We start from the raw sequence: 27,023 nt of genomic DNA, 5'->3' as shown, positions 1-27,023 counted from the left end.
AAAAAAAAAGGACTCATTTTGACTCTTGTACCCCTCCCTCTGTATTTTGCTGGCTCGCTCTGTACTCTTCGTCTCTTTCTTTAGCCTTCAGTCTTTTAGAGCAGAGTTAGTTGGTTATCTCAATCTCTATCTCAAGATCTCTCCTCTACGAGCTTACTCGATGCCGTTTCTAAGAACTCAACTCTTCTAGTGCACGAAATCGCTTCACATTTTGAGCTCTCTCCCCTTCTAGTCTCAGTCGCAGCACAGGTAAAAGCTCTGCATCTCTAGGTCTGAGCTTCTCCATCGCTGACGCATTCTCTTAAAATGCTGCACCGGACATGGTTGAAGTCGTTCGTCTCAGATCTAGCAAATATGTTAACAATAGACGGTGTTTTTTTTGTTTTTATTTTTTTGTCGGTTATTTAATTTAAAATGAATTTTGATTTTTATTTATGGCGTGTTTGGTAGAGATGGATAATAATAATAGTAACGGCAGCAGCGGAGGGCAGCGGTTCCGGAAAATACCTCGGCATTCTCAGCCCCTTTCTCATCTCAAGTTGGACCCGTTGGTGAGTTTTTTTAATTTATTTTATTTTAAAATAATTTAAATTTTAGTTGCATGAGTTATTTTATTAACTTTAATGATTAATTTGAACTTATTGCAAAATGTATGTTAAATTAAAGCTAATAAATGATGCAATGACAATAATGTAAGTTCATTTTGATTTTTGAATTGAAGGTGAAGAGTAAATATAATGTAGTAAGAACTGCTCTTATTTTTCCCTATCTAATTCATAACTCAAGCATTTTCCTTGTTTATGAGAGCGAGGGAGTTTGTTGAAAAGGTTTGGTATCGTTGGGTCCGCTCTCCGAGGGGGCGGTCATTTTTCTTACAGCTTATAGGTTTTTGTTGTCAATATCGAACACCAAAATGGAGAGGGGAAGCTCATTGCTGACAACCCTGACCATATTGTAACTCGGCGACCTTTAAAAATCTTGATAACTTCATCTGCTTGCTCATGTTAATAGCCTCAATTTCAATTTATCCACTCATTTCCTTAAAATTAATTGGAGCTACTGTCAGGGACTGTTTTTATTATGATTTTATCAGTCAATGTAGTGTGTGCAGATATGATCGTGTTGGAAAAAGTGAAGGCTCTTACTACTTTGTTGTTGTATTTTTTGTTTTTATTCTTCAGGTAGATGAAAATTTGGAGCAGTGGCCACATCTTAATGAACTTGTTCAATGTTATAGAACTGATTGGGTGAAGGATGAAAACAAGTATGGTCATTATGAAAGTATCTCTCCAGTATCTTTTCAAAACCAGATTTTTGAAGGTCCGGATACTGATCTCGAGACAGGTAAGGTTGACAAATTTTTTAGTGATTTTACTTAAGGGGAACAATTTACTGTTTAGTACACAAATCCTACTCTTGCATGCTAGCTAAGATTGGCATATAGGTAAAACATTGTTTCAGATGTTTGGATTCAAGGGATTTATCTGCCATGGAGTATTTTCTTGAGAATTGTTTTAGTTGTTTGGATTCAGAGGGATTTATTTCCTATGGAGTATTTCTCGAGAAACTTTATCTTTTCTTGACATATCTAGTTGGCAATTAAGTTAGCTCTAGCTGTTCATCGTGCATGTCAATTGGGAGAAATCTGAGTTTTTGTGATTTAGTTAGTATTGAATATCTTAAATATACATAGTTAGATGCTCAATGGTTTCAACTTCGCTTTGACCTTTGTACAGAACTGCATCTTGCCAATTCAAGACGAAACAAGGCTGAAGAGACCACCGATGATGACATCCCAAGTACTTCAGGAAGGCAATTTGTGGAGGCCGCCTTCCCTGACTCATCAAATTCTGTTGTTTCAAAGGTTGTACTGCTTGGAGCATTGGTTTTATTGAGATCGTAACTTCATTACATAATTCTACTAGTCTGGTACTTCATGAATCAGTTAGCTTCTTGGTTCTTTAACGTTTGCCTCCAATAACTCACTTCTAGTTCCCCTCATGATTGTTTTAATGATGTACTTGCAGCATTTTGGTGAATCTCCTCTCCCTGCATATGAACCAGCTTTTGATTGGGATAATGAGAGGTCGATGATATTTGGCCAAAGGATTCCTGAAACTCCATTGCCACAGTATGACAGGTTTTAAATTGTTATTGCTGAAAAGTTTGGTATTAGTATTGTGGTTCACTATCAATTTATTTGTTATGCTTTATCTCTGATTATTTTTTGTTTTTCCTGGGGGGATCCTGGTGGGGCTGGCCATAGTGGATTGAAGATCTCTGTGAAAGTACTGTCCCTATCATTTCAAGCAGGATTAGCTGGTGGGTGTGCAGCTTTTATTATCAGTTTTATACCATTGATAACATTTCTCTTCCCAAGCTCTTTCTATATGCAACAACTGGTTAAAAATTGACTTGGACATGAAATGACAATTTTTTGTTTTGTTTTATATCCTATCTTCACATTTTTCTAGTTCAAGTCATGTCCACCAAGAGGTGAAACTATGGATCTGTCACCTGCTAGGCTTATGTTAATTGTAAATAAGCTACAATTTTTAACTGTCTAAACAAACTCCTCTGGCATGGTAAATACTTTTGAACTTAAAAAATCCTGTAGCTCTAATCAATTTTTTTTTTCAATGCAAAACATTTTACACTGTAATAAAGGAATCTTAATTATGCTGTTTCATAAAATATATTTAATTGAATATTTCTGACTTAGAGTTCTGTGTCTTTCATTCTCAGAGCCATTTTATGGTACAATTTGCATATATAATAAGGAGAGAAGAGAAAAGTTGTCCGAGGATTTTTATTTTTCTGTGGTGCCAACAGACACTCAAGATGTAAGCTATAATAATAATTTAGAAGCTCCTTTTCAATTTAAATTTTTATTATGTCATTGGTATTGTTATTTTAAGCAGTTTTCTTGTAGATTATATAGAAGGAAATTTAATGGTCCTGTTCCTGTTATTGCCAGGCAAAAATTTCTCATGATCCCCGTGGAATTTTCTATTTAGATGCTCCTTCATCATCAATATGTTTGCTCATCCAACTAGAGAAGCCTGCCACAGAAGAAGGCGGGGTCACTGCCTCTGTTTATTCACGTAAAGAACCTGTATGTCTTTTAAGTCTTGATGTTATTGTTTTTTATGTTCATTTAATGGACTGAAAATTGCAATGTTGTTTCCTTGTTAGCAAGTTGCTTATATGCCACTAGCTTTTAAACAGTATTTCCCTTTTCATTCGTGATTGATGTAAGTTATGCAATGAACTACCATATAATACGTGGGGCCTTAATGTTACATATAAGATAGGTGTGCCTAGCTTGGTGTTTCAATGATATAATGGCTAACTGATTTAAATCAAACCTAAAAAATTCTTCCCTTTTTCAATTGTTTTCTTTAGTTATTGGGTAATTTTTTAGAGTCCTTGAGATTTTATTGTGGTTTAACTTCAGTCCTTGTTCTCCTAAAAACTAACAAAATAGTCTTTGTAACACATTGGGGGCGAGGAAAGAGAGAAAATGGAGTATGGAGGGAGTTTCATCCCATCATAAGATTATAATGTTTTTTTATATTTGTGGGACTAATCTTGTCATCCTCTGAAGGCCTTTCTCCATGGTTTTTTAGTTTTTAATCTTCAAACATACTTAACCGACTATATATCCATGGAACATAGTTTTCAACCATCTATGCAATCATTTACTGGTTACCAATAAATTATGTTTATTAAACTATGTTTTTGAACAACATTTCACTAATGTGATGATTGTGTTCCCTCTTTCTGAACAGGTGCACTTGAGCGAGAGAGAGAAGCAGAAACTGCAGGTCTGGTCTCGTATTATGCCTTACAAAGAATCCTTTGCGTGGACTATTGTTCCATTATTTGATAACAGTATAGCTGCGACTTCCGGGGGGGCTGCTTCTCCAAGCAGCCCTCTTGCTCCAAGTGTATCTGGCTCAAGCTCCCATGATGGTGTTTTCGAGCCTGTTGCAAAGATCACTCTGGATGGGAAGTTGGGTTATTCAAGTGGAAGCTCTGTTGTGGTTGAAATATCAAATTTAAATAAAGTCAAGGAAAGCTACACTGAGGACTCACTTCAGGTGCGGTGGATAAGTGATTCATTTATATCGATTTCTTTTACTATCTTTACGATTTATATATATATATATATTTATTTATTTTTTCTAAATTATTTATGAACACTCAAGCTAGCAGCCGGTACATATATTTTATTTGTTCATTTCTTTTTATCTTTTGTATACAGTTGCCTATGATTGTTCTTTCCATGTACAATGTGCTTCATTTGTAGCATTCCCTCATGTCTTGCATTTCCAGTATCTCTATGGAACCTTGTAATGCTAGTTTTCTGAAGTATTAATGTTTTTCTTACTCAAAACCAGTGCAAATGGTTGAAGTCTTTCACACAATTCTCATTGTATTCCATCTACTCTGATTGAGTGTACATTTATGCTGCTTCTCTTCAATTTGTTTTTATTTAGTTTAAAAAAATTGCTATATATGAAGCTCGAAGTTGAACATAAGAAGAATGAGCATTAGAGCAACACATCATTAACACATAACCGGAGAAGGGTTTTAAAGTTTTCTCGAGAAAGGAGGCATGTTATTTTGCTGTTATTCTGAATGCTTTGATGAGGCAGAACTCCAGAATATGTGGATAACATTCCCCTACAAAGCAGTTCTTATAACATTGAATGGTTTCTTGGCTTTCCAACTGTGTTCTAATAATATGTGCAAAGCATTTCTTAATCAAATATTCTAAAGGATTGCTAGGCCATTCTCTTTCAAGTTCTCTCCTGTGTACTCTTGTCATGGAGAATGTCTTATCCTTCTTGTTCTAATCTGTCCTCTTCTCTGTTCTAATAAATCATTCTTTTTGAAAAAATAAAAGGTGCAATACTGACTTCTTAGTTGTTTTTGCTAATGCTATTAATTATTGCCATCTCTTACATGCAAATATTCTTCTATATATTGTTTTTGCTTTTACGAAAATAAGCTTTCATGATTCATGTGGTGTAATGTTACAACTTCTAATAAATCATTTTCTTTCCATTTCTTTCTTCTATTTACTTTTATTTGACATGCATCAAGGTCACCTTTTATTTTGTATTTTGTACTTTTCCACTTATCTTAAAACATTTGAGCTGGTCCTTTCTGTTCTTAGTGGATGCATTAGTGTCTGCTCAATGATTATCTAACAGCAAGAATGAATACTCAATAATCTTGTAGATTGTAAAGTGCTTCTTAATATTTATCTTAATTTGAGGTTCTCTCCAATTTTTAGGATCCTAAACGCAAAGTTCATAAACCTGTCAAGGGTGTTCTCAGACTAGAAATTGAAAAGCATCAGACAGCCCATGCGGAGTTGGAAAATTTATCAGAAACTGGCAGTATAACCAATGATTCCATTGATCTGGGGGATCGTGTTGCTGATTCTGCATTTACAAAATCCCCTAGCAATGGCTTCGATGATCCTCAAAGTAGTGGTTCGAAGTGGAATATCTTTGATGGGAAAGAAACATCTGGAAATATATCAAATGCTCGTGAAAATCCTGATTTCACTGCTGATGATGTGAGTATAACAACCTTCTTGTGTATATTGGTATCTGAATGTACCATATAGGCATACCGTATGGATTTTTTGTTTTTCCAAAACTTGTATGTGATTACTTATGTGCGATTTTTCCACAAGCTGAGTCAATGAACTTGCAAGTCATTTTTTTCTTAATTGAACTTCTTGTCGCCTTTGGAAATGCATTTAAGCATAATTTGTTTAGTTCATTTGAGAATTGTTGGTGTCAAGCAATATGATGAATGATATTATGTTTAGGAGCTCTAACTTGGCAAAGAACTGTTAAACTGCCATGATGACACTAAAAGCTCATGATTCATAATTTTACAACATTGAGAGCTCTTAATGCTCAATTTCATTTCTTGCAACGCATGGCATCTCAGCTATTTTGACTTGAATCCATGAACATGCAGTTTGCTGCCTGTGATTTTTGTCGTTGCACATAAGGTTTCGCCCTTGATAACAATTTTTATTTTCAACGCCCATTCTTTTATAATTACATCATATATTTTTAATGGTAAATTCTGTCCTGTATTGAAAATAGAGAAGGAAACAGGAAAAACCAATCAGAAGTAATGATTGATTTATTTTTCATGAAAAGATAATCTCCTTCTCTCATTTTATTTAATGTTTTGGCTTGAAATAGTGATCTTTAACAAATGTCCAATCCTTTTGGATAACTATTTTAACATTGCTGAGCTCATTATTTGATGTGGTAATCAATGCAATTTTATGTTTTCCCAAGACGTGCATTTGAACTTATGGGTCCTGCCCATGATTATCTCCCCATGTTCATTTGAATATCTGCACTCTTTTTGAATCTGTTGTCTGTGTTTAGATGGTTGTAATAAGAGCAGCATTTAATTTAAGTATGCATCTTGAAGATTATTATGAATAATAACCCTTTTCTTTCTATTTCAACAAGGTGCTCACTATCGTATACCCTTTTCCTTCTAACCATGTTCTTTGACTTCCAGTTCCAAGCTTTTGATTTCCGCACGACCACGAGGAACGAGCCTTTCTTGCAGCTTTTCCATTGCCTGTATGTTTACCCATTAACTGTCAGTTTGAGTCGGAAGAGGAATTTGTTCATTCGGGTTGAACTAAGGAAGGATGACGTGGATGTTCGTAGACAGCCTTTAGAGGTAAATGGGTGTCACTTGTTAAGTGCTAAATCAGTTTGCTTTCTGCAATCCATTCAACTTGATTGATGTGTGTGCTTTATCTTACCAGGCAATGCATCCCAGGGAGCCAGGAACATCACTCCAAAAGTGGGCTCACACACAAGTAGCTGCTGGGACTAGAGTGGCTTGCTATCACGATGAAATCAAACTTTCTCTGCCAGCCATTTGGACACCATCCCATCACCTCTTGTTCACTTTCTTCCATGTTGATCTTCAAACCAAACTGGAAGCTCCAAAACCAGTACGCCCTACATTTATTTTTCTCCCTTTTGACATAGAGTTTATACTTGACCACTTGAAATCCAGCATTATATTGGTGTGCGGCTAGGGGTTAACATCAAATGTGACATATTTAAATGAAAATATCTTATCACTCCCATTGTGCTTTGGATTCTGGTTACATCGTCCTTTCACATTTCAGCATTTGTGGGCTGAAATCTGAATGAAAGATTATGATACAGATGGCTCACTGAAGATTTATTGTAAATGGGGTAATGTTAAGTGATCAGATATTTTCATCTTCATAATAACCAGCAACTTTAAAAGTTCAGTACTCTTTTTAGCATAGGAATTGATTTTGTTTTTGACAAAAATCCAAATTCCATCCTTCTACTCTGTTTGTACTGCTGGAGAGCTGACTGACAAAATAAGAACTGGTGGATAAAAGTGACATACTGTGCATAGAACTTGAAACCCAACCCCATGTCACTACAGCTTGGCTACTCAGACCATATTGATTTAACTTGAAATTGATTGAAATACTTTGGTTACTATTTTAATATGGGGGATTAATAGATTGATCCTTATGCCCTTCAAAAAATTGCTTCATCTTCTGCAGGCAAAGCATATACTGAAAAGGTATCTTTTGCCCCAACAAACAAAACAGAGCTGTAATAGTTTGTGCAACAGTGCTCCTTGTTCTTCTCTATTTGTTGTAACTAAGTAGAAAAGCATATTCTGGACATCTCCAAGAAAAGTATATTCTGGAATACAAGAACTTATTTTCTACAATCCTCACTCGATTCAGTCAAGTTGAAACTAAGTTTTTAACATGCCATTTATAATTTAAGTTACATGCTATGTTCTTGCAAGATATCCCTGTAAAGCTTGATTTCTACAGTGGACTGTATATTGAATGTTGCTATAATTCCTATTTGTTGTTATTTCCCATCAATGTTGAGTTTCAGTTTATTATACTCCATTGCTTGTTTTTGCGGGGTTTTTGGGAGTGTTCTAAACATTATCATCGTGAAATGACTTCATATTCTTTCCTTTTCTAGGTGGTTATCGGATATGCAGTGCTTCCATTATCCACACATGCGCAGTATGTAAATGGCTTTAAATTTGGCGTTTCTTCTGATTTTCTATTGTAACTACTTCTTAGTTCTCTTTTCTTAATTTTCCACAACAATAAATATTGTGTTACATTTTATTACATTCTAGGATTTGTCTCCCCTCCTGTTCCATAGAACATGTTGTATCATGTCCGTGAGATCCAAACCATTTATTTGATATCAACTGTAATACCCCGCATCGGCGGGTGAGGAGCCAACCTTATTAATAGTGCTGGTTGCTGACTTGTTAGACATGTTTTGGGGCCATGTGTGGTCACCAAGAACAAATCCGTAAGGGCGGTAAGGCCCAAAGCAGACAATATTTGGCAGGTGGGGCCGGGCTATTACATTTGGTATCATAGCCGGCCTCACCGGCTGTCCGATTATGCCAACAGGGTCGTCGGGCTCCTTAAGAGGGGTGGATTGTAATATCTCACATCGGAGGGTGAGGATTTGATAGCTGATGTTATTAGTAGTGCTAGTTGCTGACTTGTTAGACGCGTTTTGAGGCCATGCGTGGTCATCAAGAACAAATCCGTGAGGGCGGTAAGGCCCAAAGCGGACAATATCTGGTAGGCTGGGCCGGGTTGTTACATTAACAGTTTGGATTTCTCAAAATAAAATAAGTGCCCATTCAACAATTATGTGACCACCCACTAACATTTTGGAGTGGAATTCTAACCATTGAGTTCAAATCAATGTTTTGCATTGGCCAAACATGATATATCTTGTTCTTTGAAACAAAGGAGAATCTCAATATGACTAGGATTAGTATGTTGCTTGTTCAACATTGAAATGAATATATGAGGATTGCTAACTGTAATTCATCTGCATTCAATCTTTACCTTCATACTATTTTTCCTTAAGTTGTGAAAATACCTTTATCTTTTTGGATCATGTCTATAATATGTATGAGCTAGTAGTCTGACCATTGATGAAGCCTTGTCTGGTTGAATATCTGGTCTGGTTCTACCAAATATCTTTGAGTCTAGACAACATGAAAAGTCATTGCTAGCCTTATGATATTATGCATAAAGTTAAACTTTCCCTGATTTGTAGTCAGATTTGATATGGGTCCCAATTTTGCTCTTTTTGAATAATTATTTGAGGTTTAAGTTTGCTCTTCTTCGCCCTTCTTGTGATTTATACATTGAAACTTGGAAAATGGCTTGACACTATAATTGACACTATTATTTCATCATGCTATTTATTTATAAATTTGTTAAGGTTGTAGAAGTTTCAGTCATTTTATTTATAGCATGATTTTACTCAGGTTGAGATCTGAAATTTCTTTGCCAATAATGAGAGAGCTGGTTCCACATTATCTCCAGGAAATGGGAAAGGTATGTTTGGAGTGCAGTGTTGGATGAATAATGTTGGTATTCAATCTCTACTTTGTGTATTTTTATAAAATAGTTCACTTTCTGATTTTTTTTTGTTTGAGGAAAATTTCCACTTTTGATTACTCTTTCATTTTTTTTATTGCTTTCTTGTAAATTTAATTGAATCTCATATGATTTCTAGGGAAAAGTTTTCCTGTTGATTCCTTGATTGTCTCATAAACACATATATGCCAACCTCATTCTGGCTTGTTTATTCAAATGCAAAATCTTTATATATACTGTTTAGTGATGATTTACCTTTTATACTCCTTTCTTCCCAATCTTTTATAGGAGAGGCTGGATTATTTGGAAGATGGAAAAAATGTCTTCAGATTGCGCTTGAGACTATGCTCATCTCTGTATCCCATTAATGAGCGCATTAGAGATTTTTTTATTGAATATGATAGGCACACTCTTCGTACTAGTCCACCTTGGGGATCTGAACTTCTTGAGGTATTCTTCTAATTTTTTCAGTACATATCGGTTTCTATATTTGCATCCTTAACATTTATTCTAATGCAATCTCTCTGCTTTTTTTGTGGTATTCCATGTGTTACTGCCAAATAGTCTTCAAATCACTCTCACATCATAGAAATAGCAAGAAGATATGTTAGCTGCCATATTAACTGAAAGAAGAATTTAAGGCCAGAAGGTCTATTTTATCTATGCTGTCTTGGACTGGTCTCATGATCCCTACCAATGGCCTAAAAGACCTGTTGGAGGCTGAGAAATTGGGTGATAAAAAATGGATGCTTGGGAGACCTAAGGCTCTGTCTCTGGATTAAATGATACATTTCATGGTGTCCTTAGAGTCATGCTGTTTTCCCAGTTTGTTTATCTAATATTCAAATTTAAAGCTTGACTCTGTGATAATCCTCACAGGCGGTTGTTAATGACTTAGCCAAGTCAAGCAAGTAAACAACCATCCCAAAATTATGCATGGAGAGCTTTGAAAGATCTCTTAATCAAATTATGCATGTGGAAATTGAAGAAGTTCAGACTCATCAATTTAAGGGAATCTTTTTTAAAACGAGGCTACTAAAAATTTTCTTTTAATAAGTGACGATCCATTTGGAAGCCAAATATCATAAGGAATTTTTGAAAGACATAATTGCGTGTGGTTATTTTCAAACTCCAATACATGCATATTCTTGATCATCCTATTGCAGAATAATAGGATCCTTGATTTTCTGATGCATGTTTCTATGAGCAGAGTAGGTTATATAGGTTCATTGTGAAGTGATTTAGAGATTAAGGATGTTTGGTCTCTTATCCAGCAGTTGGTGCTTCTAGGTGCCTCTTTCAAGTAGTTTAGAATTATGAGGTTATAGAGTTGCCTATGATTTCTTCTTCCTAAAGAAGGATCTTTGAAGAAACCTCCCCTATATAATGATGTGTTAGTTGTCTATTGTTATGATACATTTGCTGGAGATATTGAAGTTGATATTTGCTTTTGGGACTCAATCACCTCCCTAGAATTTTTGCTTCCCTTTTTCAACCCTCACTCACCAACAATTTCCTCCTCTCTTTCTCGATTAAGCAGCTTTATTAATGAAAGATTAATTTCCTTTTGATTTCTGATGAAAACTAGAATGTGCTTTACTAAGCCTCAGAAATTAAAATTTCTTCTTGCTAGGGAAGTAGAGGGCATAAGTAAATTACAGAGGAGAAAAAATAAAGGAGAGAATCTAGAGAAATATGGTAGATAGAAGGAAAATAGTTTCATATCATTTCCTATTCTCAATCATCAAAACAAAACTCATCATAATTTATAATATTATGTGCTCTTATGTAGATTTTGAAAGTGCAAGTTATAGGAACAAGAGTTCCAAAAGGTTGGAAGACAAATTTTACTACTATTAAATTGGAAACAAAATAAACTCTTAACTTGAATGGTAACTTAAAAATTGAACTTTATAATCTATAGTAAGGTTCCTGAAAATGACTAAAAATACCGAGTAATCAATTAAATGTCTCATAAGCAGGTAAAGTCCAATTTCCGTCTCTGCTCCTTCTGCACTTGATTCCTACCTTTTCGATGCGGTGTATAGCGTGGATAAAAATTAGGGTTCTCAAGCCCTAAAGTTACAACCCTATTATTCTATAGTTGTAGAGTAATAGAGAAAAATCTCAGATATTTGTAAAAAGTATGAATAATCTGAATCTTCTTTTGACATAATTAAACTAGATATCTCTATATATATTCTAGACCTATAATCCTTGTAGGAAAAGGATTCCTAATTAAAACTTACTTAGCTAATAGAATCTATTAATACTAATTAAATTAAAAGTCCTAATCTAAATAGGATAAAGAATCTAAATACAACAAAGTAAATAGAGACAATTCTGCATAGTAACTTTTGTGTCTTATTTGAAAGCCTTCTTGATCTTTGATCATCATGAAATTTTAACCTAATAGGAAGCACGACCTTCTAATCTTGTCAAAATTTCAGCTTGATTCTACCAAGCTACTTCTTGAATTCTTTTTAAACTCCTCAAAACCAAAAAACCTTAACCATTAATGAAATAATGCATTAAACATTATTAGGCCAAGAATATTGAAGAAAGTTCCCCACCTTAATCCCTTCTACTTTTGAAAAGCATGCCCTCGAGTTCGAGTTAACTGTTAGAAATTGATCTCTTCCACTCCGAAGGAATAGATACTTAGAATATAACATTGTAGCTAATTGATTTACAAAGTAGCATGTCTTTGACCCCTGAACTTCAAAATTTCATTTATGGTGTGTGCATGCTAAAGAAAAATCTATATTTAATATTTACACTTTTTGCTTCTATGAAATCCATTTTAGTTCCTTCACATGTTTTTCTACATCAAACTGAGTTATTACTGTCTCCATCAATCAAAGAGGCTAACCTGCTTTGATATCAATTGACGTGGCATATAGTGTGGATAAAAAATAGGGTTCTCAAGCTTTAAAGTTATAGCCCTAAAATTGTTGATGAATAGAGAAAAATCTCTCTGGAATAATCCGAATCTTCTTCAAACAAAAATAAACTAGACATCACTATTGATATTAGTTCTAGACCTAGAATCCTTATAGAAAAATGATTCTTAATTAAAACTCACATAACTAATAGAATGCATCTAGCATTAGGATTTTCAAATAGTAAAATATTAATCTAAATAAGAAAAAGAATCCAAACACAAGGTAAATAAAGACAATCCCACATAATAATTTTCGAACCTTATTTGAAGGCCTTACCGATCTCTGGTCATTATGAAATTTGAACTCAATAAGAAACATGGCCTTTAGAATCTTCTGTCAAAATTTTATCTTGATCCAACGGTCGGATTAAAAGTTATACTTGATTTACTAAACTGTGTCTTGGGCTTTTCTTAAACTCCTCAAAACCTTAACCGTCAATGAAATAATGAAATAAACATTATCAGGCCAAGAATATTGAAAAGTTTCCCATGTCACTCTTTCTTAGCCACAACCATGTGATTTGGTATGTTCATTTGCTTTTCTGAATTACCCTTTCCTGAATTACCCTTTCCCAAGCTATAGATACCTGAGAAATGGTTCAACTCGAGATGGGGAAATTTAGTGTACTTTTGATCCTTCTCAAATTCTAGGGTACTTCTAATCTTTTCCACCCTTGTATTGCTTTCTCTTCCTTGACTTGCAAGCTTTAGATTATAACCAATGCAAGTTTACAATTTGAATATTAGCTACCTTGTTGAATTTGATAGCGTGACTGCAAACCATGGTCAAGTTAGCCACACTTCTTTTTTTTCTCCTACCACTTCAAGAACAGGTGATGCTGGAGTTGTGGCTTGAAATGGGAAGTAGTTTTTGAACTTAAAAAACGGTGCATCATATTGTCATATTATCTCATTATCTTATGTGGCCAAGATTTTTAATGTCTTGCGAACAACATTAGGTCAAGGGTATTGTATCTCTAGTGGTTCTTAGTTGAATAAACAATAATGGTTTTCTGCAGGTGAGAAAGTCATATGAGCAGTGGTCATCATTTCTTATGCTACTACTTTGGACTCCGGCGCATCATTATTTTTATGGGGTTGTTGCTTGAAATGCGTGGAATAAGCTTTTTGGCAGTTATGGAATAAAATGGGAATCTCCACATAGTTTGAAGGATTTGCTATCTTTGATTTTTCTCAAGGGCTCTGGGAAAGAGATGGATCATAAACTTCTTTGTACCACCAGATTTTTTGAGAACCAAAATTATTTAGCTTCTGTTTTTCTGACTTTTTGGGATAAAGTGGTGTTTTGGCATCTCAGTGATGTTCTATGTGTAGTGCTTTTAGTGGCCTTTCTTCAGCCAGTATTTTGCTTGAATTAGATGTCTTATTTCTGTATCATTAAATTCTATTTGGTTTACATTATCACGAACAAGGAAACTCCTGGATAGTTTTCTTATCATAATCAATTCAACTGTGTGAAAATAGGGTCTGTTTGCTGTGGCTTGACTTGAATGTTTATGGATATCATGCAGGCCATTAATAGTCTGAAGAACGTTGATTCCACTGCTTTGCTTCAGTTTCTCCACCCAATTTTGAATATGCTTCTCCATCTTATTGGCAGTGGTGGAGAAACTCTTCAGGTAATTTTAACAATTCAACCAGGAGCTTTACAAGTGTTTCTTGATATGGAACTCACTGTTTATGTTTGTTTGAGTTGCTTTAACTACATGTTTTTAGATATCAGTAATAGTCATTCTGTGATGGCATTAAATAATAAGTGTTATTACCTGTGCAATAGAACCATGATCTGAAACCATAGTTTATTTTATGCAACAGATCTTGGTGCCTTCTATCATTGATAAATTCACACTTGTGCCATTTGCAGCCAATAGACAACCCCTGTAAAAATGTGACAGTTGGGTCGCAATAGCGATTACAAATTTGGCTGTGATTTAAAGCCATTTTAACTAGTTCATTTGGTTTTTTGCTTGGGGGTCTTTTTTAATTTTTGTTTTCATGTTGTACACCTTTGCTCCTGATTGTGCAGTGCCTGTTAACTAGTTCTTTATTTTTCCCTTTTTCTTTCAGGTTGCAGCCTTCAGGGCCATGGTTAATATCCTAACTAGGTATGATTGCTAGTCATGTTTTTGAGTTTGACATCAAAAACATCAGGGCAACATCATTTGTCTTCTAGAATGTTCTTCGAGTGCAGAAATCTGAGTTCATGTAAAATATGAGTTGTTCAAAACAGGAATCAGAAATGTATGCCTCCAAAGTTTTTTAGTCTACCTAAATAAAAGCAGGGAGAACTTCTCAATTGCTGATAATCTTCAATCAATATTATCGTTATTAGATTTGAATGTCCATCTTTTCCTGATCTTGGCGATGTTAACTCATAAATTTTCAATCTTTTCAGATTCGATTCAGTGTTTACCAGTTTCGAGCAATTTATTTAGAAAAAAAAAGAGCAATAAAAACTAGCCTTTGCATCGTTTAACATTTGGCTGCATTTCATTTTGTAGGGTGCAGCAAGAGTCAGTTGATGATACTGAACGGAATCGTTTTCTGGTTAACTATGTTGATTATGCTTTTGATGACTTTGGTGGTCGTCAACCACCTGTTTATCCTGGTTTGTCCACTGTGTGGGGGAGTCTGGCTCGTAGCAAGGTTAGTTGTCTCTTCTTTCACAATTCTTGCATTTGCTGGTAGGGGTGGTAAACTGGTCATATGATCATCCTTCGTTTCTTAGTTACCATCATCTATCTAACTTTGGTGCACATACTCTCTCCTGTTCTTGATAGATGTAGATAACTTGTTAAATTTCATAGTATAATGACATTTCTTCCAATTATATTACTTGGAGCTTTGTAAATTTCCCATACTCACTCTTATGCTCGGTATCAAAACCCTAAATATTATATCAAATTTATTTTTAACATCCTTCTAGTTTTATTTGCAGAGGTTTAGAAGCATTTCCAATTACCATTGTTGGGTTTGACAATGATGCACGATTACCTTGTATATTAGAAAAGAATGTGAACCTCATACCATTGTTGGGTTTGACAATGATGCACGATTACCTTGTATATTAGAAAAGAATGTGAACCTCACTTGTTGGTGTCTGGCTAAATAGTGTTAATCGTTATGAATTTCAATTATGTGTTTGTGATGTAGTTATATACTTATCAGTCTTGATGTTTTTATTGTTCCATCGTCTTACCCGCTTTAGTCCCATTGATGAAGCAAAAGGAAGGTGATTATTATCAGTTTATTTATACTTGTATAAATTAGTCTTTTTTTATTGTTACTTGGGAATTTTTTTGTTATGAATTCTAGTTTCTTGGCTGGTTTTGGATCCCTGTGCCTAAGGCAATTTATTAGCCTGCTCTTTCTTAATTTTAGAAAGGTTCATGGCTCTTTGTCACTGGAATACTTTGCCATTTAAGAATCTGTATTCATCATCCTTTTCTACTTGTACTTGTAATTCATTTTTTTTCCTGGCTTCTAACATCCTTGTGATATTTCAAATAGATTACAGTGGTCTTTAAAGTGGGTTGGACTATGGCTAAGTGATGACAGTCCTCCACCGTCTCAATTTGACCAAATGATATGTTTATGCTCTTATTGATAGTGTAGTTCGCTGGCTAATACAATCGCTGAATCCTATGACATCTATTGGTGCTAATGACACAACTGATTCTGGCATCCATTGTTGGATTAGTGCATTTATCACATTCATTGGATGCTGCATTTATTGCAAGATGTGCTTAGGACCAAAGTCATCTCTTTGTGTTTATGCATCTTCTTTTCCTCTCTCTTTCTCCACCTCCTCCCTCCCTCTCTTTTTGTTCTTTCCTTGCAGAACTTTTCAAATTTATGACCACTGCAGGCTAAAGGCTATCGTGTTGGACCAGTATATGATGATGTATTGGCAATGGCATGGTTTTTCCTTGAGCTTATTGTCAAGTCGATGGCATTGGAGCAAGCTCGTCTTTTCTATCATAGTCTTCCATTGGGTATATTAATTAAATGCCATGGGATTCCTGCCATTTCGATACAAAATGATCTTGCTTGAAATTACAATTGACGTGGATTTTATATTTGCAGTATTTAACTTATGTTTCTTTTCTTTTATTGTAATTCCTTTTGTGCTGTAGGTGAAGATGTTCCACCGATGCAATTGAAAGAAGGTGTGTTCAGATGCATAATGCAGTTATATGATTGCCTTCTTACAGAGGTGCATGAGCGTTGTAAGAAGGGTTTAAGCTTGGCAAAACGTTTGAATAGCAGTTTGGCCTTCTTCTGCTATGATCTTTTGTCAATCATTGAACCTCGTCAAGTTTTTGAATTGGTATGCTTTCAGCTGAAATATAATATCTAAATCAGCATACTGACATTAATTGTACTTTTTAACACTAACTGCTCTGGCATTTATGTATATATAGTTTCAGTTATAAAATGTGGATCACTGAGCATGCACTTAACATGACGACTTGTATGCTGGAAGGGTGTCATGTGAATGACAAAATGCCATAATCATATTTCTGCTAAACTTTGTTCATGAAGGTGGACAAGCAGAATGAAACTGAAATATTGGCATAGGGTAATGGGAGAATAAGAAAGTTTCATTAAATTATATGCTAAGACACAAGGGTGTAATGTTGAAAAACTTTTGGGACATGGTCCCCTCAAAAGTACTCTACATGCCACCCCTGACAAGACAGACAATTTGTCGAGTAGTTCTGTATGCATATAACATACTAGGAATGGCATCATGTGCCCAGGAAGTAGGGATCTAAATCTTCTGCTATCTTGAGTGTGGGCAGAGTATAAGGTAGGTTAAAATTTTACTGATGTTATAACTCGCTATACCTCTAACTATCTGCAATCTGCTACAGGTGTCCTTGTATCTGGACAAGTTTTCTGGGGTATGCCAATCAGTTCTTCATGACTGCAAGCTTACCTTTTTGCAAATCATATGTGATCATGATCTTTTTGTGGAGATGCCGGGGAGGGACCCTTCAGATAGGTATTCATCAATCTAATTGTTCTTGATTGATCACCTTGGTACATCATGCAAGATAAATTGAGTGAAGTCTGCATCTCATTAGATCACTTTCTTCTCATGTTGTGTTGTCATTTTCTTTCAGTTCATTCAATTACCTATCTACTTTCTAGAACCAGATTTTCTTATTTTTTAACATATAAATACCTTATTACTTTATACACACACATGCACACATATAAGCAAATACCTGGGCAATCTTATCTGGGGATGCTGATCAGTTTGTGATTGCATGCTTACCTTTTTGCAAATAATGTGATTTTGATCTTTTTTGTGGAAATGCTGGGGAGAGGCCCCTCAGGTATTTTGTTAATCAAATTCTTGTTGATTGATTGCTTTGATGCTTTATACAAAATAAATTAGGTGAACTCTGTATTACATAGGCTTGTTTTCTTTTCATATAATTTTATCGCTGTCCTTTCAGCCACTTCATTTGTCAATCTCCTTGTAAGTGTAGATGTCTGTCAGTGTCAAGTTGCACCTAGGATTGTGACGTACATTTTAACACATAATATGGATGTAATCTTCATTCTCCGAAAAGAAAAAAAGGTAGATGCTATCTAGTGACCGAGTAGGGATTTGTAGTAATGGATGTCTGATTGTGTTCTTGTTTGTATTGTAGAAACTACCTTGCGTCAGTTTTAATACAAGAGCTTTTCCTTACTTGGGATCATGATGAGCTATCTCAACGGTCAAAGGTGAGTTTAGTGCAGATGAACCAAGTTCCCTCTACTTCATCTGAATATTATATCTTATGTGCGTACACTTTCTTCAAGAGTACCTTTTTGCAGAATTGGTATTTTACTTGTTGTGGCCATTTCCGCCTCTGTATATTCTCATGGCACTGAGTTTTGGTGCATGCAGGCAGCCAGAATCTTAGTAGTACTGCTTTGCAAGCATGAATTTGATGCTCGATACCAAAAGCCTGAAGATAAACTATATATCGCGCAGCTATATTTTCCACTTGTTGGCCAGGTTTTTACCATTATAAAATTCTTGCTTATTTATAAAACATCCAATCACTTCTGCCTTACCTCAAGTTCACAGTCAAATTTAATTTCTCTTCTAGTGCTATCATGTGGGAATCTTGGTTGCTCATCATAGTTCTGTATAACTTTGTGATTACACTTTTCGATTGCTTTAACTCTTTTTTTTTTTTTTTAATGTTTGGTGGAACTGAAGTATTCTAATTAAGAGTCAGAAAAGGAGAATTGTGTTCTTATGTTTGCCTGCTTGTGTTTGTAGCATTATCACCATGAACTTTATATTTAAGTGTTTATATGCTAGTATTTGTTAGGGACTTAGGGTTCTTCTGTACTCCTATCATTTGGCATGGACTATGAATTGTTCAACTTAGCTTCGGATGTCAGGAAATCTTTACCATATTATCAGTTAAGTTTCTGTTCAGAATCTGCTTGGCTACTGATTATTGAGGTTAGTGCCTGAGTTCATGTAATAAGAAATCAAAGTGTTTGTCTCTTGCCTTAATGGGCTATTTCAAAATAACACATGGCAACTCTTTAAAGGACCAGTAGTTCATTTACTAAGAAAGATCTTTAAATGCGAAGTTTCTTGAAGAGAATTTGTCAGAGGCAATGAAACATTCTTTGTTGATAATGGTGAGAGATGGAGTTACATGGTATAACTACAGGTGCTTCAATTTACTTTCACAAGTGAACTGAGTGGCTGAAGCAAGAATTTGCCTTGGTCCAATTAAGAGAAGTTAAAGCATGCTTCTCTCAATACACTTCATGGTTTAATCATAATTATATGTCCAGCATTGAACATGTTCCCATAATTGCTATGTGTAGAGTAAAATAAAACAGATCACTAAGAAATCATCACATGAGAATTGCAAACTAGGTAAAGGAAATCCAGTGACACACGGCATCAGAGAAAGGTCTCATAAAACTTTATTTCTAGCATGCGGGTAAGAACAATAAATGTGCAGGTCTCTTACTAAAGGATTTGAAAACAGTTCTCCTTGTGGAAATAAGAGATGGTGTAAAAAGTAAGAAATGAAAAAGATATAATGTTTTAAATTTTCTCTTTTGAATTAAATTCACTGGTCAAGAATATATTGTTACCAATTCGTGGAGGCATTCAGGAATTATAATGACCACTTCATTCATTGATAATGTAACTGATTAAAATTGCCCTGATGAAGATTTAATGACAAGCAGAGCCGCTTGATGAGATGGATATTCTGATGCCAGAATATTAATAACTATGCAGATACTAGCCTAAGCCAATGTGTATCTAATATCTCAGAAGTTAGTTATTCAAAACAAGGTAGATGATGCTCATTAATGAAGGAAAGGTAAAGCACTTTGACAATCGAAAGTTTCGAAACAAATATCACAATTTTGTTCTGGTTCTGCGCACAACACTTAGACGGACTCTATATTTATTTTCTGCATCCATAAATTAATGAATATATGGAGCCTTGACCACCTTCAGCAGTTTGTGTATCACTATGGTATTCTGTAGCCATATATGGAGTCTGATAGACATTATCATCCAAGTAAGAAGTCAAAAACCCACCTATACGGACATGCTTTTCTGGACACATTTAAAATGTCTAGTAATATTGAAAAAAAATTGCTTTCTCCCCTAAGAAAGGCTAAGAAAATGCCTTCAGCTGAAGACGAAATGGATACATTCCTAATTGCACCGATAAACCAGTGATTGAAACTCTTTCATGTAAATGTAATGGATCATTTTTTTTCTTAACTGAGTTTACTTCTAATTCTTTTGATGGAAGTTGGGTTCAAGTGTTGGCCTCATATAGTGCCTTGCAAATTTGTAGAAATTCATGATTATTGAGCTTGTCTGCCTTGTTAACATCCTAATCTTAATTAGTAACTGCAAGTATATCTAGTATCATAATGATGTAGAAGAGGTGATATGGGATAAGATGTATTTTATAGGCTGTACTGTTCTGCCAACTGATATTTGCTCTTAACTACCCCATGGATCGCTGAATTAAGAATCTGTCGTTTATGCAGATCCTGGATGAGATGCCTGTCTTCTACAACCTGAATGCTGTTGAAAAGCGTGAAGTTTTAATTGTTATTTTGCAAATCATGCGCAATTTGGATGATACATCGCTTGTCAAGGCGTGGCAGCAAAGCATTGCTCGGACTAGATTATTTTTCAAACTCATGGAGGAATGCCTTGTTCTTTTTGAGGTTGCTATTTATCTGAACTCCCGTCTCTTTCTCTTCCCATGTTTCTAGACATTGGTATTTGTGTTTGGTAGCTGAACATATTTGTTGGTCTAGGTATGGAGAATTATCTAGTTTAAGTTAAGAGTTTATTCATCTAGGTGCCTCTAAATATTATCTAGTTTGAATTAGGGCAACATGCACCACATGCAAAAACAAGTGCGATCACTAAGATCATGCTGGTAATGCACTTTTTGGCCATCGGCATAGATAGGGAGAAAATATAGATCCTTGAAAGGAAAATTGACTCGGGGAAAATAAAGTGGAGTGTCTTGACTATTTTTTCCCTCAGGTATCACATTTTGAGGAGTTAGAGCATCCAGTCCAAAAGCTTTTCTTGATTTGTTAAGGGCCCAATGCACTTTATGCACCTTATTAGGGAAGGCTCACTAGTCAAAAAAGGCTAAAATTATAGAAGGATAAGGCAAAACCTAGCCTTAGAGGAAAATCGATCTGCTAGGCAAGTACTATAGTTTAGGTTATCAAGTTTAAAAATGTTAGGGTTTGCATGCAACCCCTTGGGGGTTGCTTCTCTTTAGCATTGTTTCTCTGTTTTTCTATGTATGATGCTGATTCTGCACAATGTGTTTACAGCACAGAAAACCTGCTGATGGCATTCTTATGGGATCTAGTTCTCGCAGTCCTGTTGGGGATGGACCTGCTTCTCCCAAGTACTCCGATAGGCTCTCTCCAGCAATCAACAATTATCTGTCTGAGGCATCACGGCAAGAAGTCAGGGTAGGTTAAATTTTATTTGTTCTTGGTTCAAAAGTTAGCGCTCTTGCATGCTTTAGAAGTTTTAGAAGTCAAAATTTATATATCCTACTAAGTTTTTTATTTTTTCTTGTGCAGCCTCAGGGTACACCTGATAATGGATATTTGTGGCAGAGAGTGAATTCCCAATTAAGCTCCCCCAGCCAGCCATATTCCTTGAGAGAAGCACTTGCTCAGGCACAATCTTCCAGGATTGGAGCTTCAGCCCAAGCACTTAGAGAATCCTTGCATCCAATATTGAGACAGAAACTGGTATATTCTTGTGGAGAATTCATGTGCTTGTTCTCATACTGCAATGGGGCCTATTTTTTTGCAAAATATTATATTTCTGTATATGACCAATAATTTAGGTAGCTGATAGCTTTGGCATTTACTTCAGGAGCTTTGGGAAGAAAACTTGAGTGCTGCTGTGAGTCTTCAGGTTCTGGAAATAACTGAGAAGTTTTCTATGATGGCAGCTTCCCATAGCATTGCTACTGATTATGGGAAACTTGATTGCCTCACAGCCATATTTACGAGCTTCTTCTCTCGAAATCAACCATTGTCTTTCTGGAAAGCTCTATTTCCTGTCTTTAACAACGTGTTTGATCTTCATGGGGCAACATTAATGGCCAGGGAGAACGATCGTTTCTTAAAGCAGGTTGCTTTCCATCTTCTTCGGCTTGCAGTTTTTAGAAACGAAAGTGTCAAGAAAAGAGCTGTTATTGGCCTCCAGATTCTTGTCAGGGTATGCTTTTTTACATGCTCTGGTTTGCCGCATGTTTTGTAATTTTCAACTTATATAACATCAATTGTCATTTTCTTCTGTTTTTGCAGAGCGCTTTCTATTACTTCATGCAAACAGCAAGGTTGAGGGTCATGCTGACTATCACACTGTCAGAGCTGATGTCTGATGTGCAAGTGACTCAGATGAAGTCTGATGGAATGCTAGAGGAGAGTGGTGAAGCAAAACGACTTCGCAAGTCTTTGGAGGAGGTGGCAGATGAATTGAAGACTCCTGACCTACTACGGGAATGTGGACTTCCTGAAAGTGCTCTGGTGGCAGTTCCAAAAAAATTGGCAGAGAATAGGTGGTCTTGGAGTGAGGTGAAATATCTCTCAGACTGCCTTATCCTGGCCCTTGATGCTAGCCTTGAACATGCACTCTTGGTAAGTTAATATCTGCATCAACTTTTTATTTCAGAGACTGGTCATTTAATACGGACATAATGGATTGATGGGATTGGGCATATAAGCAAGTAGTGTTGGCAACGTTTTCCTCCCAATCGTAACCCCTAGCACATTCTTGCTTAAGCTGTATTCCTGAATTAGGAAAGGGCATTTCTGTAATTATCATGGATTAGTGGTTCTTTTCCCAATGAATTCGGATGAGTTTTACCCTATATTGTGTGTTAGAGAGTAATACAAAACCATTCTTTGGGCTTCACCTAATAATTCAATCTTTTGGGTCGAAATAGTTCTTTAACATGATATCATATTAATGATCAAAGAGTCACAAGTTTGAATCTGAACAACCCTATTCTAATTAATTAAATTAATAAAATTAAGCACATGGTAATGGTAAATATGTGCAAGTTTCAAGTTCAAAGGGCTATCACTTAAGAGAGTGTGTTAGAGAGATATAAAACCATTCTTGGAACTTCACCTGATAGCTTAAGCTTTAAGGTTGAATTGGTTCTTTGGCATCACTAATGCATGCTAGATTTATGACTAAATGCTGGTGCTCTGACAGAATCATCTGTTCTCGACTTTCTTAACAGGGTTCTGTAATGACTGTGGATAGATATGCTGCTGCAGAGAGCTTCTATAAACTAGCAATGGCATTTGCTCCTGTTCCTGATCTTCACATAATGTGGTTACTGCATTTATGCGATGCACATCAGGAAATGCAGTCTTGGGCTGAAGCTGCACAGTGTGCTGTGGCTGTTGCTGGTGTTGTAATGCAGGTAAATTACTAATATGTGTGGTTGTGACTAAATGAATTAATTAGATTGCCCTTTCATTTTGATGTACACCAACCGAGAGAAACTCTTCATGATATGCTTAAACAGTATCCTGTCCTCGTAAATATCTTCTAAGCTGCCAACACCCAAAACTTGCAAATGACTTAAATTGCTGCTGCTTTGTCATATTCTGAATTTATCTTTTGCATCTTTTACACTTTTTTCCCACTGTTCTCTGGTGAAAGTGAGTTGCCATCAACTGGAAGTTGAAATTGTTGGAGACTGTCATATTGCTCCTTCAAATGCTGGGTCTGTCAGAACTTTACCTGAAGCTAAATGCTTACTGATTGTTCCAAATCCATTGTCACAAAATAGTTGCTTTTTGGAGAAGCCAATTCAACTGATGAGAGTTTTTCTAGCCACTTAAAATATGAGTAAAAGTATTTATATTTGGTGTAATTTTCTTCAACTTATCAATATTCTCATTATTTGTTATACAGAAAACAGTGATTATGAAGGTTAAAATGAGATTTGAATTCTCACATAGAGAGATCATCTTTTTGGAGAAGCGAATTGAATCTAATTCTGAACCGTCGGAGTTGGAGATCTTTTGGATATAGTAAAGGATGAACACCTAAATTATGTAGCCTGTCTATGATTGATTGATTGAACCTGTTAAATGACATGACTAACTTCCCATTGATATGAACTTTAGCATAATGTAAGAAATGCAGGTTCAAATCTCACCGCGAACAATTGTCTTGGTAAAAACTCTGACAGACTATGACATGTTTTCTTATCAACTATCATTTAATCATAAAAACGTCTATTTCTCACTCTTGTTCTATTTCACCCGCTCTGCCTTGTGTTTTTATGTTTTCAGGGCTTCTTTGAACTCTAGTGTTAGAAAGTTAAAATAAGACGCACAAACTGTTTCTCTTTTCGCTTTTTCTCGGGGTTGGTTTTCTATTGGTTTCAATAAAATAAGATGAAAAAGGAAAAAAACTGCAAAGATCTTGTCTAATTGTCCAGGCAGTACTAACATCTTTGGTTTATGTGGTGTTGAATGTTATTAACTCTTGTGATCTCTGGAGAAATGAATTTGCAATTAGCACAATCCTCTCGAACCATCTATTTCATATTTATTTATTTATTTGCTTGTGTTGAATCATGCAATTCAACAATTTGAGTCTAATGGAATTGTATTTAAACCACAGCGAATTATGTAAGCTGATTCAAGATTCTTCCATGATTTGTAGTTTGACTGATATTTTCTAGCTTAGTGGACAACTGGAAAGATGAGTTTGTGATCATAGAGTGATGGTTGCCTACATTTTATCCTTTTTCAACTGATAGATTTACTTCAATCATCGTAGGCTCTTGTGGCTAGGAATGATGGTGTGTGGAGCAAAGATCATGTGATCTCTCTACGGAAAATTTGCCCAATGGTCAGCAGTGAGATCACTTCTGAGGCATCTGCAGCTGAGGTAGAGGGGTATGGTTCTTCAAAGCTCACAGTGGACTCTGCTGTAAAATATCTACAGCTTGCTAATAACCTTTTCTCTCAAGCTGAGCTTTTTCATTTCTGTGCAAACATTCTGGAGCTTGTAATACCAGTTTATAAAAGTAGGAGGGCATATGGACAGCTGGCTAAATGTCACACCTCGCTTACTAATATCTATGAATCAATTCTGGAGCAGGAATCAAGCCCAATTCCGTTCACTGATGCCACATACTATAGGGTGGGATTCTATGGTGAAAGGTTTGGGAAACTAGATAGGAAGGAATATGTATACCGAGAGCCCCGTGATGTACGGCTAGGTGACATAATGGAGAAACTTAGTCATATTTATGAGTCTAGGATGGACGACAATCACACTTTGCATATTATTCCAGATTCTAGGCAAGTAAAGGCTGACGAGCTGCAGCCTGGAGTCTGCTACCTGCAGATAACTGCTGTTGATCCGGTCATGGAAGATGAAGATTTAGGAAGCAGAAGGGAAAGGATCTTCTCTCTTTCCACTGGGACTGTCCGGGCACGTGTCTTTGACCGCTTCTTGTTTGACACTCCATTTACAAAAAATGGTAAAACCCAAGGTGGATTGGAAGACCAATGGAAGAGGAGGACAGTTCTTCAGACTGAAGGCTCATTCCCTGCTCTGGTGAACAGGCTTTTGGTAATGAAATCTGAATCTCTTGAGTTCTCACCAGTCGAGAATGCAATTGGAATGATTGAAACTCGAACAGCTGCCTTACGAAACGAGCTTGAGGAGCCCCGCAGCTCTGAAGGCGATCAGCTTCCACGTCTCCAAAGTTTGCAGAGAATTCTCCAAGGCAGTGTTGCAGTTCAAGTGAGTTGCTTGTTGGGTTTCTTAACGAAGCTCCTCCATATTTTCAATTAAAATCGATATAAAAATGTTATTTTTATCATGTTCTCCAACCATTCATCACCATGGCCAAGCGAAGTTCACTTTTCTTACGGCAATCTGCTTTGTTACAGGTAAACAGTGGAGTTTTGAGTGTCTGCACAGCCTTCCTGTCAGGTGAGCCTGCTACAAGGTTGCGTTCTCAAGAACTGCAGCAACTCATTGCTGCCTTACTTGAATTCATGGCTGTTTGCAAGCGTGCCATTCGTGTACATTTTAGATTGATTGGAGAGGAAGATCAAGATTTCCACACGCAGCTTGTGAACGGATTTCAATCGCTCACTGCAGAGTTATCTCATTACATCCCAGCCATTCTTGCAGAACTATGACGTTGTTGTAACATTATCTGATTCTACTACTCCGATGGTATGTTCATATATCATTAGTTGTATTTTCTTTTTTCCGGTGAAGATGTGCAAAGATTTCATGTTTCGTATATATAACCAATGTGTTCAGTGTATTATTTTTTCAACTCTCAAGTGTACTTGCTAATCCAAGAGGTGCCTTACTACCTGCATGCTACTTTTCAAATCTTGGTCCTAATTCTTTTAGTGCATTTAAGGGTTTCATACCAACTTGCATTGTGCTGTGAGCTTACATGTTTATTTTGAACCCATGCAAAATGTAAAGGGAAGAACAAGATACATGGGAATCGGGATTATTATTTAACTCTGTCACTGGATTAATGCTATAAGCTTTAGACTTGCATGCATGTTATAGATTTTTTTTTATTGAACTTTGCCTTTGCACGAATATATTATATTTTCCACCGGAATGCGTTTTGTTCAATAGTAGACTTCCAAAATAACATTTCAGAGTTATTTATTTATTTATTTTTAATATCACAAGTGCTAAAACAATTTGTAAACTAGCATAGTTAAAAAAAAAAAAAAAAATAGCACAACGTAGTTAGTTGTATTACCAAGAGAAACACAATTTATGATTTGCGCATAACATTGGATGTAAATTGTTAGCGTTTCATGGTTTCTAATTAAAACTATTTAACTAATAGTTAAATAATAAAATATAATTACTAATTAAATTAAAAATTTTAAGCTAAATAGAAAAAAAATATAATCCTGCATGATAACTTTCAAGCTTTATTTTAAAGCTTTTTCAATTTTCTACTAGAGAATTTTTGTCAATTT

The 27,023-nt window shown here is 35.7% G+C and overlaps 1 protein-coding gene across 2 annotated transcripts; it reads left to right on the top strand.

Annotated features, from left to right (window-relative positions):
• Window positions 1-26,406, top strand: LOC118035841 (guanine nucleotide exchange factor SPIKE 1). Of its 2 annotated transcripts, none has more exons than XM_035041491.2 (31): window positions 1-249; window positions 451-551; window positions 1,182-1,344; window positions 1,737-1,864; window positions 2,028-2,131; window positions 2,267-2,322; window positions 2,746-2,843; window positions 2,978-3,115; window positions 3,792-4,103; window positions 5,306-5,593; window positions 6,571-6,738; window positions 6,827-7,018; window positions 8,058-8,101; window positions 9,385-9,454; window positions 9,785-9,946; window positions 13,973-14,080; window positions 14,529-14,566; window positions 14,963-15,107; window positions 16,330-16,456; window positions 16,598-16,791; window positions 17,339-17,469; window positions 18,128-18,203; window positions 18,370-18,480; window positions 20,514-20,696; window positions 21,327-21,470; window positions 21,585-21,758; window positions 21,886-22,233; window positions 22,323-22,655; window positions 23,267-23,452; window positions 24,826-25,800; window positions 25,950-26,406. In XM_035041491.2, exons 2-31 carry the CDS (start codon window positions 453-455, stop codon window positions 26,202-26,204), a joined length of 5,550 nt encoding a protein of 1,849 aa, XP_034897382.1. In that variant the 5' UTR covers window positions 1-249; window positions 451-452; the 3' UTR covers window positions 26,205-26,406. The 2 variants fall into 2 exon arrangements, with proteins under 2 accessions (XP_034897382.1, XP_034897381.1); XM_035041490.2 differs by having other exon boundaries at window positions 2,028-2,140.
• Window positions 26,407-27,023: the final 617 nt, after the last annotated feature.

Source organism: Populus alba, chromosome 11 (genome assembly GCF_005239225.2).
Source record: "Populus alba chromosome 11, ASM523922v2, whole genome shotgun sequence".
Classification (NCBI taxonomy): Eukaryota; Viridiplantae; Streptophyta; class Magnoliopsida; order Malpighiales; family Salicaceae; genus Populus; species Populus alba.
Note: the sequence above shows the minus strand (reverse complement) of the source record. Positions and strands in the feature narration are given on the sequence as shown.

Bases quoted from the DNA above. Each gene is read 5' to 3' on its own strand.
- LOC118035841 (XM_035041490.2), top strand. From the start codon at position 453: ATGGATAATAATAATAGTAACGGCAGCAGCGGAGGGCAGCGGTTCCGG. The intron at 4,104-5,305 runs GTGCGGTGGATA...TCCAATTTTTAG, and splicing joins ACACTGAGGACTCACTTCAG to GATCCTAAACGCAAAGTTCA. The intron at 7,019-8,057 runs GTACGCCCTACA...TTCCTTTTCTAG, and splicing joins AACTGGAAGCTCCAAAACCA to GTGGTTATCGGATATGCAGT.